The 15,551-nt window shown below is 44.7% G+C and overlaps 1 protein-coding gene across 14 annotated transcripts; it reads right to left on the bottom strand.

Annotated features, from left to right (window-relative positions):
• Positions 1–3,973: 3,973 nt before the first annotated feature.
• Positions 3,974–13,854, bottom strand: Zfp239 (zinc finger protein 239). 14 transcript variants are annotated; one of them, XM_039108787.2, is made up of 3 exons: positions 13,712–13,854; positions 9,577–9,596; positions 3,974–8,890 (listed from the first exon to the last, which is right to left on the bottom strand). In XM_039108787.2, exon 3 carries the CDS (start codon positions 7,808–7,810, stop codon positions 7,205–7,207), a length of 606 nt encoding a protein of 201 aa, XP_038964715.1. In that variant the 5' UTR covers positions 7,811–8,890; positions 9,577–9,596; positions 13,712–13,854; the 3' UTR covers positions 3,974–7,204. The 14 variants fall into 14 exon arrangements, with proteins under 14 accessions (XP_038964715.1, XP_063141411.1, XP_017448519.1 ...); XM_063285341.1 differs by having other exon boundaries at positions 9,516–9,596; positions 13,712–13,785; XM_017593030.3 differs by having other exon boundaries at positions 9,541–9,596; positions 13,455–13,724.
• Positions 13,855–15,551: the final 1,697 nt, after the last annotated feature.

The following is a 15,551-nucleotide window of genomic DNA, read 5'->3' as shown; positions in this document are numbered from 1 at the left end:
TGTTTTTGAAATTCGGGATTGTTTTGGTTCTCCTGGGTCTTTTGCATTCTCATGGGAAATTTAGAACTTTTTCAGTTTCTGTGAAGAAGTGCACTGGAATTTTGATGTGAATTACCTTGAATCTATAGATCGCTTCTAGTGGGGTAGCTGTATTCACTATAATAATCCTGTCAATCCATGAGCAAGTGAACTGCTGTGGTTTGAATGAGATGGTCCCTTATATCTTGGGTGTTTGGATACTTGGTGTGAGTAGAGTACAGAAATAACACACTATTTTTGTGATGTAAGCCAAGCATTAAAATCACTATCTTTGTATTAGAGTCAATCTGTGTTTTGTTTTGTTTTTAACCTTTTTTGACTCTCAGGACTCTTGTATTCCTTATAATTTATGCTAGTGTTAGGCCTGTACTGGACAAGTGTCCGATGACCAGGAGAGCTATGTGTAGTTTGGTAGCCTCCTTTCTTTAATACTAGGATTGACACTAGCCATGTTTGTGTGTGGACTGAGTAAGTCTTCCTCTTCCCCCATGGCCTCCTAGCTCATACCTCCCATGTGGCTAAGGTTCTAGCTATACCATGCCTCTCAACTGTGTTGAGAGACGAGACAGCAAAGACAGCATGAAGATCTGTGCAGGGCCTATCTTCATGGTTGTAAAACCTAACCACCAACCACCTTGCCAGAGGCAGCTGTGCCTCTTCAAGGAGCCTCTCAGCACGGAATGGCAGATAGGTGGCTTCAGAGGTTGAGGGCACCCACTGACCTCAGGTTCAGGGTGATCAGACCTCATTCTCAACTCAGGTCTGCTCCTGGTGCCCGAACTGCCCTTCTCTTGAAGGAACCTAGTTCTTACTGAAGTGTAAGGTCGATTAAGAGGCTTGGCCTGGTAGAAAGTAGGTAGGTTATACAGTTCCTGTGAAGGACCCTAAGGGCTTTCGCCAGCTTTATACCCACCGCCTCAGGTCAAGATTAGACCAAGTACCAGTTTCCTGCCTTGTAGGCCAAGTTCCATTCTCCGCCCACAGTTCTGGGAGGCGCAGGGACATTCTTGAAAAACTGCAGAATGTACTGACTGATAGTCACCTGACCCTCTGGTCCCAGATAGAGTTCGAATGCATGTCATATGCTTGCTAGCCAATAGATTCAAAGGTCAATATGCTTAGCCAATAAGTTTAAACTGTAACCTTGCTGAGGTAACCTGTACCCCTAAAAAGTATAAAAAAATGCTCGTTATAGTCATTTGGGGTCACCTTCTAGTCACTCGCCACGAGGGGCTGATTGAAGGTCGACCCCGACATTTGGGAAAATAAACCTCCTGTGTTTGCATCGAACTCCGTTCTCGTGTCTCACCTGGGGGGTCTCCCGGTAGTTAAGACTCAATTCGACCCTTGCACTTTGTCACTTCACTGACCTTCACACCACCTGCACTTTGTGACTTGTAAGCCTTCGGTCATCTTGCTCACCTAACCACCTCCTGTGCTTTGCTTTTCAACCTGGGGTCATGGAAGGTTAAATTCAGGCTTCCTGCATTGAGTGTTTATTGTTTTCTGGACTCCATAATAGTCCAGATTTAAACAATAGGTTCCTTTAGGATCCTATTCTAGGTGGTGCCAAGTCATATACATAGTCAAGATTGGATTTCTCTCCCTGACCTGTCCAGCAGTGGAGTCACTAGCTTTTCAGAACCTGCAACTGAATTTGAGGCCCCTGAGCTTGTCCTATGGCTTAGTACTGCTACTCTCCACAGAGTCACCTGTCTTACCTTTTGGTTGATGCTTCTGCTTATTAACTCTAAGCCAGAACAATGCCTGGACCAGCTGTCATATCTATCACTCCTGTGTGAATTCTCTAAGGTTCTCTCTAATAATCCTTTCCCCCTTATTTGCCTCCTTCATCAGGTCACAAACTAGTTTGTCATCTCCCATAGAATTCACAATCTTCCCTTCCTTCTCTTCCTCTTTCATGGTGGTGACCAAACCCTGAGCCTCCTGCACACACAGAAATACTCTACCCACTGAGCTTTATCCCTAGTCTTGCTTTTTTAAAAAAGATTTATTTTTGACACAAAAAAACCCAGATTTATTTTTATTTTGTGTATGACTGTTTGCCTGAATGTATATTTGTGCACTTGTGTGCATGCCTGGTGTCCGTGAAGCCAGGAGAGAGCATCACCCCTTCTGAAACTGGACTTAGTGGGTGGTTGTGAGCTGCCTTGTGGGTGCTTTGATCTGAACCTGGGTTCTTTGTAAGAGCAGGTGTGCTTAATGCCGAGCCATCCCTCACCTTCCTCTCTACCCACACCCCACTGCTTTTTCACTGGTGATGTTCCCTTACATTTCCAGGACAGACCTTACTTACTTTATCATGACACATTATTATGCTTTAGAGATTGCTGGTTTCCTTCGGGCTTATTAAGAGTTTCTTGTTAAGTGGACCAGACCAGGCTCTAACTAGTTCTGCCAAAGAAGTGCTGGCAGTACAGGTGTGGACCACATCTGTAAGATTATTGTTTTGAACTTACTATGCTTTTAAAAAGACAATCCCTTCCTTCCTTCCTTCCTTCCTTCCTTCCTTCCTTCCTTCCTTCCTTCCTTCCTTCCTCTTTCTTGGTTTTTCGAGACAGGGTTTCTCTGTCTAGCTTTGGGTGTCCTGCAACTCGCTCTGTAGATCAGGTTGGCCCTTGAACTCACAAAGATCCCAGCCTGCCTCTGCCTCCTGAGGGCTGTGATTAAAGGCTTGCACCACCACTGGGCTATTTTTAATTGTGTGTAAGGGAGTGTATGTGCATATGAATGCAATGCCCATAGAGGTCAGAGGTGTCAGATTCCCTCCGGAGCTGGGGTTATAGGCAGTTGTAAGCTGTCTGACATGGGTGCTGGGGATCGAACTCAGGTCCTCAGGAGAAGCAGCTTGTGCTCTTAACCATTGAGCTATCTCTCCATCTCTCAACTTAGTATGTTTTAGCAAGTAGATTTGTGCTTTATGTTTATGAGATATTCATATAGTTTCCTTGTGATGTCTTTTGTGGTTTTGGTTGCTGGGTCAAACTCATCTCACAGATGGATTAGGAAGGGATTCTTTTTGGGAGATTCTATGTAGATTTATATTTTTCTTTTTTGTTTTCCGAGACAGAGCAGGGTTCCTCTTTGTAACAGACCTAAGGACTGGCAGTAAAGGCATGCACACCCAATATGTATCTTTCTTTAAAACAAAACAAAAAAACCTGTTTTATGTGTGTATGGGTGTTTCACCTGCAAGTATGCTTGTATACCAAGTTCATGTCTGATGTCCAAGGAGGCCAGAAGACGTTGTCAGATCCCTTCAGTTAGAGACGGTTGTGAGCTGCCATGTGGATTCTGGAAATCAATCCCAGGTCTTCTGGAGGAGCAGCAAGTGCTTTGAACAGCTAAGCCATCTCTCCAGCTCCTATTGTATCTTTCTTCAGTGGTTGGTAGAACTTTCTTGTAGCATCAAGGCCATGACTCCTCCTCTTCCTCCTCCTCTTCTTCCTCCTCTTCCTCCTCTTCTTCCTCCTCCTCCTCTTCCTCCTCCTCCTCCTCCTTAGATTTATTTACTTTATTTATGTGAGTACACTTTTGCTGTCTTCAGACACACCAGAAGAGGGCATCAGATCCCATTACAGATGGTTGTGAGCCATCATGTGGTTGCTGGGAATTGAACTCAGGACCTCTGGAAGAGCAGTCAGTGTTCTTTACTGCTGAGCCATCTCTCCAGCCCGGTCATGAATTTTCTTTGAAATAAAGAATGTTATCAGCTACCAATCCAGTTCAGTAGGGCTACTGAGATAGGCTACTCAAGGGCTGTGGCGATGCTTCAACAAGTGGGGGTACTAACAAGTTAATGACCTGAGTTCATTCTCTGGAATGTGGTAGAAATCGAGAACCATGTCTTCTGGTTTCCCTCTGTGCAAGCAGCACTGAAATGCCCAAATGCATGCAAAATAAATAAATGCACTAAGATTTGTTATATTTATTTGTTTTACGTGTTTTGCTTTGCATATATGCATATGTACCACATGCATTCTTAGTGTCCACGGAAACGAGAAAAGGGCATTGGATTCTCTGTCACTGGTGTCAGATGTATCTAGTTTTCAGTTACTCTGTGGGTGCTGGGAAATGAACTTTGGTCCTCTGCAAGAGCAACAAGTAGTCCTAAGTGCTGAGCCATCTCTCTAGCACCAATCAGTGTCGTTTAAAATAGGAGATAGCTATTTAAGGTATCTCGACTGATTTGTTAGTGTGTGCCTTTAACAGGAATTCTCGTCTGAGCTGTGAACTTGGTGCTGCCATTCCTGTATTCCCCTTAATGTCTGCAGGATCTGGGTGCTGCTCTTCCGTTCCTGCCACCATCGACTGCTATCATTTTTCCACGAGCCAGGCTGTAGTTCTGTATTTTGTGTTTGTCCATCTACTAGTTCATAAATTTTAAGCTCCTGCCTTTATCAGCTCTTTCTCCTTGCTTTGTGTTAAGTGTGCTATGGGCTATGTAGCCCAGGCTAGCCTTGAGTTCATGATCCTTCTACCTTACTCTTTACTACTCCTGTCCTTTTCTAGTTTCTTTGGGAGTTTGGATCATTTTGAAATTTCTCCTGCTCTAAGGTACACATTAAACACCACACCATTTCCTCTAAGCATTGTCTTAACAGGAGTCTCTAATTCTAATACAGTTATTCAATTCAAAATATTTACAAATTCTGTTTCTTTCATTTAGTCTGTTGCTCACTTAGGAGTCAGGTGCTGTTTAATTTCTAAATATCTGAAGGTTCTTCTGTTTCAAAGAGAATGTATCTTAGATGGTTTTTAAATTAAAAAAAATTAATTTCCACTTTTATTTGGTGCATGTATATTCGTGCACACACATGTGTGCCACATAGTGTATGGCATGTCAGAGGATAACTTTTGGGAGTTGGTTCTCTCTTTCTACCCTGGAAGTTCTAGGAAGCAAACCCAGGTTTTCAGGCATGACTGAGTCACTGCCCCCTCCATTCAAATTTTTTAAAAGAGATTTGTTTTCTAATTTATAATACACGCACTTGAAAATACATAGTATGATGTTGCTGAGTGGACTGTTGTACAAATATCAATGAATCCAGTTAGTGGACAGTGTTATGTAAGCCATACCCCCCAACCCCCCACTCCCGTTTGTGCTAGCCAGTTACTTCAGAATATGAAAATATCTCTAACTGGAAATGAGCCTGTACTTATTAACAGTGAAGCTTTATGTATATCGGAGCTAGAGAGCTGCTCTATTGTTGGATTCCCAAGGCCAGAAGAATCTCCATTTATGCCTCAGAACTTTTACTGGAGGGTAAGTTCTGGCTGGCTCTACATATCAGCTGTGGAGAATAGTCCATGTATACATGGGACAAAGGGAATGTTCCACATAGCCTTGGGCTTTACTGTCATGGCTTTCCCAGCATGCTTCATTCCCATCTTTCATTTTATTAAGCACGTTTTAACCTAAAACCAAAACAGAGCTGTCTTTTCCTTAACCCCTTACTGTTAAGCCTCTGCACTAATAGAATGCCCACCCACCCATCTTCCTAGCCTGCGAGTTCTTGCTGAGATCTCATTTGACGATTATCTTCCTCTTGTTCTCGTAACTGCTGTAGTTTCTATAAGCAAACATTTACTACTATTTTGGGGACTGTCCTGAAAATAGATTAGACCTGTTTAACAAAGGCACATTCTTTAGTAGTTTCTCCATTAGTTAATAATACACACACACACACACACACACACACACACACACACACACACACCCTCCCTGGGTTTCTCTGTGTAGCCTCATCCCAGAACTCGCTCTGTAGACCAGGCTGGCCTTGAACCCAGAGATCCTCTTGCCTCTGCCTCCCAAGTGCTGGTATTAAAGCTGGGAGTGGGGCACCTCCCAGCTCCACTAGTCGATTTTAATTTATCAAGTCTGGCTATGGTTTCTGAAGCCTCTGATTGGCTGCCCTCTGTTCCCTGTGGACTGTTCCTCCAGCTCTGCCTCAGCTCCTGTGCTGAGTCACCCATTCTCCGTAGCACCCGATGCTAGGCTTACTCCCCTGACTACTTTGGCTATGTTGCTTTGGGATTTCTCCCTTGTTTGTCCTATGGAAGTAGTCCCGACAAACTAACTTCACTCGGTAAAAACTGATCGTTCGCATTCCTGAAAGCTGCCAGGGAGGAGGGACTGAGTGGACTTCCCATCACAGTAGCATGTGGGGAAGCACGTCCTATAGCGTGAGCGTACATTTTTGTATTAAACACAACAGATCGCCATGGCCGTTATACCCCCAGCTCCCCCACCCCGCCCTCGAATGGACACATTGTGTGATCATAGGTTAAAGAGGGCTATTTAGGACTTAAAAGGAATATGAAAAACAAGGCACATCATTTCAGAGGAAACATGAATTCCAGTTTCTCAGAGAAGGGAACCATGCTGTGCTTGGAAAAACACAAAGTTCTTGCAGGTAAAATTGAGGAATATACTTCGAATAACACTAGCAGAATTGCAATATATACTCTACCCAGGGAGGAGCCAGGACAGTCCATTCCTTGTATAACATAAGAAGAGCTGGTACTCGGGTGCTGTAAATGAAGGATTGGTGTCTTCCGTGAGGGGCTATATGTGAACAACCCTTACTACTTCTTTCCTTTGAGGAATGCAAAGGTAAGAGTTGAATGTATTAAACTGGGGCCCTCGGAGATGCCTCAGTCAGCAAAGTTCTTGTCTAGAAAGCTTGAGACAGAATCCATGTAAGAGAGTGAGGTGGCACACACCTGTAATCCTAGCCATGGTGAGGTGGGAAGTGGAGACAGATAGATCCTGGGACTCTGGCCTGGCTTACTTGGTGACATTCCATGCCATGACTAACAGACAGATCTCCAGTCTCAAAAAAAAACAAAACAAAACAAAACAAAAAAACCCGTGGTAAGCATCTGCGCACCTGACCTCCACACACGTGCACACGTGCATGCACACACCAGCACAATGCATGTATGTACCCCTCTCTGCATGAACACACATTCCTACATGCACAAAGTATTAAGGTGGAAACTGTGGTGGGGTACTAGAGCTCAAACTCAGGGCTTTATACATGTTAGGCAAGCACTCTACCTCTGATATGCACACTCAGCCATGAAAAATATTTTTCTTACAATAAAAGTATTCTGAACTCCCGAGGGGGGCTCATGTTACTTAGTGAAGGTCCTTCCTGTGAACCCGCTGGTGGATGTGGAGGTTTGAGCTCTGGCTGAAGCCCTTCCCACACCTGCTGCATTCATACGGCTTCTCTCCCGTGTGGACTCTCTGATGGATGAGGAGTTTGGAGCTCTGGCTGAAGCCCTTCCCGCACTTGCCACAGTGGTAGGGCTTTTCCCCAGTGTGCACTCTGAGGTGGATTCGAAGGTCTGAGCTCTGGCTGAAGCCTTTCCCGCATTCGTAGCACTGGTACGGCTTCTCTCCTGTGTGGGTGCACCGGTGGATGTGTAGGTTCGAGCTCTGGCTGAAGCCTTTTCCACACTCCCCGCACTTGTAGGGCCTCTCTCCTGTGTGGACACGTTGGTGGATGTGCAGGTTTGATCGCTGACTGAAGCTCATACCACACTCCTCACACTCATACGGCTTCTCTCCAGTGTGGACTCTCTGGTGGATGTGCAGCTTTGAGCTCTGACTGAAGCCCTTCCCACACCTGTCACACTTGAAAGGTTTCTCACCTGTATGGACTGAATGATGGACAAGCAGACTTGAGCTCCTGGTGAAGCCCTTCCCGCACTTGTCACATTTGTACGGTTTCTCATCCATGTGGACTGCTTGATGCGGAAACAGACTTTGTGAAGCCCCGCCCACAAAGCTCAGAGCAGCTGAAGCCCCTCCCACGATGCTCTCGCCTGCAGGCTTTTTCTTTTAGGTGGTCTCTCTGATGACACATTAGTTCTGAGTTCTGAATGAAGTCCTCACCACACCGATCACGAGGGTATAGTTGTTCTGACGTGGGGATTATCTTGAAGAGATGACCATCTGGGTTGATGATAAGCATCCCCTCGGAATCACCAGTCACAGGATTCCTCTGTGTGGTCTCTCTGAAGACTCCAAGTGACTAATGGCGACCTCCATTTAAAAACGTCTTTATTGTTACAGTCAGAGGAAACTAAAGAGTCTTTGAACGGACATTTTGGCAAGTTGTCTCAGCAGAGAATGATGGAGGCGCCAGTTCTGTTCCATCAGGAGCAAGCCTGACGACGGTTCTCAGCACAGTGGTGTATGGGATGACAATACTCCTTATTCTTTTTCTCTCCCTCCTTCTTCAGTTACAGAGACCTTTTCCCCACCGAGGCTCCTTACACAAGCTCTCAGAGGAGTCCTGTCTGGACATTTGGCTCGGGATTTCAAAGATAAATATTTTTTTCCACTTTCAATATTTGTGAGATAACTTTAAAGAGTCACCACAATTTGTGGTTTTTGGATATATGGCAAGACACTTCTTCCCATTTTTGACAGCAATCTATTTCAATTATCCTTGTGTACTTCTTGAAGATTCACAATACAAACTCAACTTCCAGTTACTGACTGGCCATTTCTTCCCAAACTAGCCCCCAAGAAGCCCCCTATGGGAAGGCCTGAAGTCTTTTCTCTTTCTCCTGTGCTAAGAACTTTTATTTCACGTGTTAAGTGTGTCTGTGCCGAGCATGCCTGCCTGGTACTGCTGGAGGTGGAAGAGGTCACTGGAGCTCCTCGAACTGGAGGGACGGATGCTGAAGCACTGTGTGGGTGCCAGGAACTGAACTTACAGGAGCCAGGGGTGCTCTTAGTTTCTGAGTCATCTCGACAGACTCTTGAAGGCCTTTCTCTTGAAGATTCTCCACAGAATTGTGTTTGACTCTCCTAGGAAACAGAATTTTGTGGTAAGGACAAAGGATTCCAGACTAGGAGTAGCTTAGGCCCGAACACTTGATAACTCAGAACTTAGCTAGCTTTCTTTTATTGTCTTTTTTCTTCCTCCCTCCCTCCCTCCCTCCCTCCCTCCCTCCCTCCCTCCCTTCCTTCCTTCCTTTCCTTTCCTTTTCCTTTTCTTGTGGTGCTATGGATTGAACCAAGGATCTCATGCATGTTAGTCAAATATTCTAGCATTGTTCTGAAACCTCAGCCCTTAGTTTGTGCTTCTAGTTATATCTTTTGGGTTACTGTCAGAAGAGGGAAACCTGGGTTCACAAGATAGGCAATTCTTCCGATTATATGTGTGTGCGAGTGTGTGTGTGTGTGTGTGTACATTTACTATTGTGAAAGACCCTAAGTCTTGTACCTTACCACAAGTAACATCTCATTCCATTTCACTTTATTTTTGACTAAATGTCTATTTAATCAGTCTGTTATTTTCATAACTGTTAGAGCTATAAGATATAAAATAGAAATCTTTTTGCCTGACAAGCCTGGGAATGAAAGACAAATACATCAACAACAATAACACCAAATTAACGTCTATAAGCATACATAATACGAAATACCATACATAATACGAAATACTGTACACCAACCAGTTGTGGAAGCAGACTGCAGGCATGAAAACTCACATGTTCATGTTTTTAGAATTCTGAAAGAAAAAAAAATAGGGAAGAAAGGTACAATAAGGAAAGAAACTATGACCCATTTAGGAAAAATCAAAGTAGCTCACCGTGAAGGAGCAGGAGCCCAGACCTCAGCCACTCCTCTTACAATGACAGTTGGCCTTGGAGACTGTGGTCCTTGAGTGACATCAAACTTATTCTCCAGACTAGCTGCTGCCCAGAATGTTCTTTCCCACCTCTCATGCCTGGCTCCTTAGCACCAGGCTCCAGCCAAGCTGCCGCCCCCCAGAAGTATCCTTGGCCATCTAATCCAGAGCGCACACTACCATGCTTCTGGTTTTAATTTCTTCATACTCTCTATATGTCCGATCCATCCCCGTTAAAGTTCCCCAGCATAGAGAGGCTGACATCATTCCTCAAGGCCTCAAGCAGGGCCTGGCACACAAAAGGGAACGATTACTCATTTAACTTCATGAGTCTCCTCTCGAGAATTTCTCAAACCACCTGTGGTGAAGAACCGTTACCTTGTCGTTTAACAAACATTTATTCTCAGTCTCTATGGCTTATGCCTTCTCGGATCTTGGGCTGATGCTAGCCAAGAAACCCCACTTTGCCAAGTTAGTGTGATGGAACGTGTTAGGAATGGAAGGACCAAACAGAGCCCAGAGTTCAGTGATACAAGGAAGTGCTCAGTAGCTATCTCTGTCTTATAACCCGGATTAGCTGAGGCAGCTTTCACCCAAGGCAGAGGCAACCGAGGAAACAGGACAGCCTGCAGCACGAGTGGCTAACTTACTGTGGGAGAGTGGCCTCAACATCCTAAGGCCAAGGGCAGCAGAAGGTGAGAATACCAGGAGTCTCCTGTTCCTCCTATTCCTATTGGACAAATACCAAGCTGTTTGGTGCCACAGATAGGGCATCAGATAACCTTCCACCTCCATGTCTGAGTCTCTCCTACTGTACCTAGCAATTTAACTAGGGGTGGGAAACAGTAACGCGGACACCGAGAAGCATGGCATCATACCTGGAGACATGGCATAGTCTACTACAGTGGACTTCCTTTTATGCTTCTGCCTGTTCATTCATTTCTATCCATCCTAGAAATGCCAGCCTCAGAACAGTTCACGAGTCTCTTTCTCAAGCATTACGATGCATCGGGGCATCCCCCCTTCCCTGCCACACCCTTATTATGACAGGCTGTACAGTGCTCAATGACGGGACATGCTCATCCAAGCTTTAAATGCTCTAGCACCTATCACAGTGGACTTGGAATCTAGGTGACAAAGACCCACTTTAAACGATGAGATGATATAAGTAACAGAAAACCTAAACATCTCACAGTTAATGTCTCATTTCAGAGATCAGGGTCCATGACGATGAGGTGCCTTTCCCATGGTCACAGAGGACGAGAAGGAAGTTGGCCTTTCAGCAGAAATCAAGGACAAACTCTGGTACATAGAAGAGTGCTGGTTAAAGTAATGCCCTTACATCAGAAGAAATTCGAGTGTGTGTGTGTGAGCACATGCTTGCCACGGAATCTGTGTGAAGATCAGAAGAGAACTTGGAGGAGTAGGTCCCAGAGATTGAACTTGGGTCATCAAACTTTGTGGCGAGTGCCTTTCACTGAGCTTCCCTTTTTTTTTTTCTTTTTCTTTTTTTCGGAGCTGGGGACGGAACCCAGGACCTTGCACTTGCTAGGCAAGCGCTCTACCACTGAGCTAAATCCCCAACCCCTTCACTGAGCTTTCTTTCATGCCCCAAGAATCTACTGTGCCTGCAACCAATCACTGTGTGAGTGTTGAATAAATAATCATCATGGAACTGACAGATGGGAAGAGAAGGAAATGAGCTGAACCAGGGCCTTACACGTGTTCATCTTTAAGTCCTCGTGACTTTCCAATCTCCTAGTCTGGAATCCTATGTTCTTACCGCAAAATTCTGTTTCCTAGGAGAGTCAAACACAATTCTGTGGAGAATCTTCAAGAGAAAGGCCTTCAAGAGTCCAGTGAGGTGACTCAGAAACTAAGAGCACCCCTGGTTCTTGTAAGTTCAGTTCCCAGCATAAAAGCTCTAGTTAGGCAACTCATCTTACTTCCCGTTAGAATCACAGCATTACACATATGTGGAGGTATTTCACAGGAACACTGGGTGCACGGAGATCGGGAGAATGAGAGAGGAGTTCTGTTCTCCTTCCATCAGGGCTAGGAATATAAAGTTTTAAAAGCCAGCATGTGGTTTTGATGCACCTTTTCAGACATGGCTTTGTGGCCACTCAGCAGCTGTTTAATTATGTTCCTCATGTCCTTCACTTTCACAGCGAACAATGATCACCAGTTACTAAACACGACACTTGCTTTCTCGTAGCTATAACCAAGTCCCAATTGAACGACTTAGGGAGAGAGTTATCTCAGTCCCCATCATGGTAGGGCATTGTGGGAAGCCTGCTGTTCAGCTCGTGTCAGGCATAAAAGAGGGCAGAAGAGCAGGAAAGAGTCAGGGCGAAATAAGACTCACAAGGATAAGCTTCAACCCAGTGACCTGCCTCCTCCACCCAGGCTCCACCTTCTACAATTCTGCCACCTTCCAAGTCTCAAAGTTTCGATTCACAATGAAACATTCCTGAGGCTACAGCCCTCATGATCTAATACTCTCTGGAAACACCCTTAGAGACTCAGGAAGAAGTGTACTTCACTAATTCCTAGGAATCTCTCAATCCAAGATTAACCATCATACCCACGATGGTTACATAATGTCTGCTCACTAAGAAGATGAGTTCTTTGAAGACGAGATTCAGTTTATGATCGTGCTTTCCCACTTAGCGTTATACTAACTTTGAATGATCTCCGACAGCTACAGTTTCGATCTCAGTTTTCCAAAGGCTTTGTTTCTAACCTCTAACACCTCTGAGGTTAGGAGGAAGTGAAACCCTTAGGAGGTAGGATCTCATAGGAAGAATTTAGGTCACTGGGGATGTGCCCTTAAAGATGATATTGGGATCTAGGTCTTTCCCACAGGAGGTGAACCAAACTCTGTTTCATAGGTCCAACGACTGAACTGTGAACAGACAAAAATCTTTGCTCCTTACAAACTCATTACCTAGGATAGTTTGGTCTCAACAATGAAGAGGTAACATACACAAGTGAAATATCTGACAGGACAAGTCAACTTCCAGACTACAGGGCAAAAATGCTCTATGGAGGTAGAACCTTTCAGAAGAGTTTGGTTGGATGTTTCGAGGAGTACTCCACATGGTGGCAAGGCAGTGTAGAAAGAACTAATGTGGAACTTCCGGGTTAGCAGACCCTATGCCAAACCTGTTGATACCGTTTGCTAATACATAATAATTTAATGTCCCAAATTCTCTCGTTCCCTTGTATAAAATAACAAACTCACAACAAAGCTTGAAAACAAAGAGAAAAACCACAGGGTACACGACCTCATTCTAGGCAACTACTCAATGGTGATTTCCTATTTCGTTCTAAGAAAAGCTGTATCTAGCTCAGAGATGAGGCATTTTTGGTGAGAAAAAGACTCCAAGTCACCTGAAGCGTGGTCATATTCTCAGGGAGGGGCGAATTCTTTGAAAGATAGTTCTGGCATACATGCCCATCTCCTCAGACTAACTTATTTCTGTTCTGGAGTAGCTGTTCTTGGGTTCTACACACCTTCTCTTACTGCGTGTATTACGGCTATCCAATATCCCTCGCCAGACCTTATTCTCAGAAATCTGACTGGTTTCTAGGATGCAGAGGGAAGCGCTGTGCAGCGGAAACCTTAGTACCCTTCGAGTCTCTTAGGGGTCTCAGGAGCCTCTCATGGTCTCCTGATGTCCACTAACATCATCATTGGAAAAGGGCCAAGTCACTCGATCGAAGAAGGCTAACCATTCAGTCCTCAGACCCACGCAGGCCAGAGCTTGGCCAAGCAAGAGGAGGATGTCTTCAGAGCTGCGGCTTGCTCTGGACCTCCGTTAGGGTGGCCTTGTTCACGGGTGTGACTGGGGGTACCGCGGCTGCTAACTCGAGGGACCTCAGCCGCAGGGCGCCTTCCCAGCTTCTGAGCCTGGCTCTGAGTAGCGATGTCCCTCTCGTCTAGACCAGGACACCGCTGCCCGCCCCTGGGGCAGCCCAGCCCTGCTCACCTCTTGCGTAGGTAGAACCCACACCTGGTAACGCAGGACTCCGGGACATCATCCAGGACTCGAACTACAAGTCCCAGCAGGCCGCAGGCAGGGAAGCGCTACTTCCACTTCCGGAGACAATGGGCCGCCGCTACTCTTGCGAATCCCCAGTTTATGGTTGTGGCTGGTCCCATTATTGTTCACTCTTTTCGTTGCAGACACATACAGTTTCATAATACTTCCCAAGGTGTCTTTTGCTTGTTAAGATGATGCTGGAGGATAAATAACCAATATAAAATTATCTTCGACCTTAAAATTATTATGAAGCCGTTACCACTTTAAGTGAACAGTGTAGTGTATGTAACCACAGCATATAATCTCATCATTAGGGAGACTGAGGCAGGAGGTTTGTGGGTTCGAGAAGTCCGTGTCAAAATTTATAAAAGAAAAAGAATCGATCATTTCATAGATATTCTATGTTCTTATCTCTGGAATACAGTTTCCAGATACATATTGTGCTGCTCACCGATGTCTGTAATTCTAACTCCAGTGAACCCAACACCCTCTTCTGGCCTTAGGTTCCTGTATTCAAGTGTACAAAGTTACACACACACACACACACACACACACACACACACACACACACACACACACACACACACACACACAAATTTAAAAAACGGAATATTTTTTTTAAAAAACCAACAATAATGTATTTGGATATAAAGAACTAAAAAAGTGGATCATAAGATTGATTTAATAGACCAGTGGATTCCCAAATCAGAAAATGAATTTTAAACATAAAACAGACACAAAAAATTGATGCCATTAAATCTGAAAGAAAATGTCAACAAACTTCTAAGGACTTGATAGTATATGCAGTTAAGTTTCACTTGCCAAAAGGATTTCAGAGGGCTTTCTGAGTGTGTGCAATCCTCTCCCAAAAGGGTCTTTCGGTCAGTCTGTGCCAAGTACATCCAACCTGTAACCAACATGTGCCCCAGGAAATCCGTGAAAGCCCATCACATAACTCGTAAACCTCAAACATGAGACTATTTTCACTACTCAATTATATAGTTATTTTTACCAATATTTTTTGCTATTTGCTTTCCTCTGTGTGTGTGTAGATACCCTTGCCACCTTGTGTGTGGCAGTCCGAGGACAACTTGCAGGAGTCAGCTCCTTCTTTGGGGATTGAGCTCAGTCTGGCAGGTGCCTTAACAAGGACAGCCTGATGGCTCTTCTGCACGTGGCCTTTGTAAACGACAGCGGTGTGTCACAGAAGGTTGGACACACTGATAACAGCTGCCAGAGCACTGAATTTTGTTCTGCCCAAGAGGGTCTTAGGTATTTCATAGCCGAAACTAGTAACAGGATGGCGGCTGGGGAAGGCCTATGGATAGAGCCAATGCTATTTGGAATAATTAAATTAGGTGTTGTGCTTTCAGACAAAAATAGATTATAACATTTAAGCCCAACATTTATGGGATCAACTTCCACTTTAAGGTGCATGCTTTCTTGATAATTTTTATTTCTATGATGTTCAAATCAACCTGAGAGTCCTGTCTTTCCAAAGTCAATACCAGTTTGTAGATATAGAGAACTACGAAAAACAGAAATTTCTCTTAATTTATTTTTAGAATTTATACATAGTATTATTTACATACATTTTCTTCTTCCCTTCCCTCCTTCCGACAGTGTTTTAGTTTGCTTTCTATCGCTGTGATACACTATTAAGACACAAACAGGGGTTGGAGATTTAGCTCAGTGGTAGAGCGCTTGCTTAGAAAGCGCAAGGCCCTGGGTTCAGTCCCCAGCTCCGGGGAAGGGGGGTGGGGGGACAGGACAAGACACAAACAGC

Source organism: Rattus norvegicus, chromosome 4 (assembly GCF_036323735.1).
Source record: "Rattus norvegicus strain BN/NHsdMcwi chromosome 4, GRCr8, whole genome shotgun sequence".
NCBI classification, from domain to species: Eukaryota; Metazoa; Chordata; class Mammalia; order Rodentia; family Muridae; genus Rattus; species Rattus norvegicus.
The sequence above is the reverse complement of the archived record's forward strand: the minus strand, read 5'-3'. Positions and strand labels throughout refer to the sequence as shown.

Coding starts and splice junctions, on each gene's coding strand:
- Zfp239 (XM_039108787.2), bottom strand. CDS start 7,810: ATGGATGAGAAACCGTACAAATGTGACAAGTGCGGGAAGGGCTTCACC.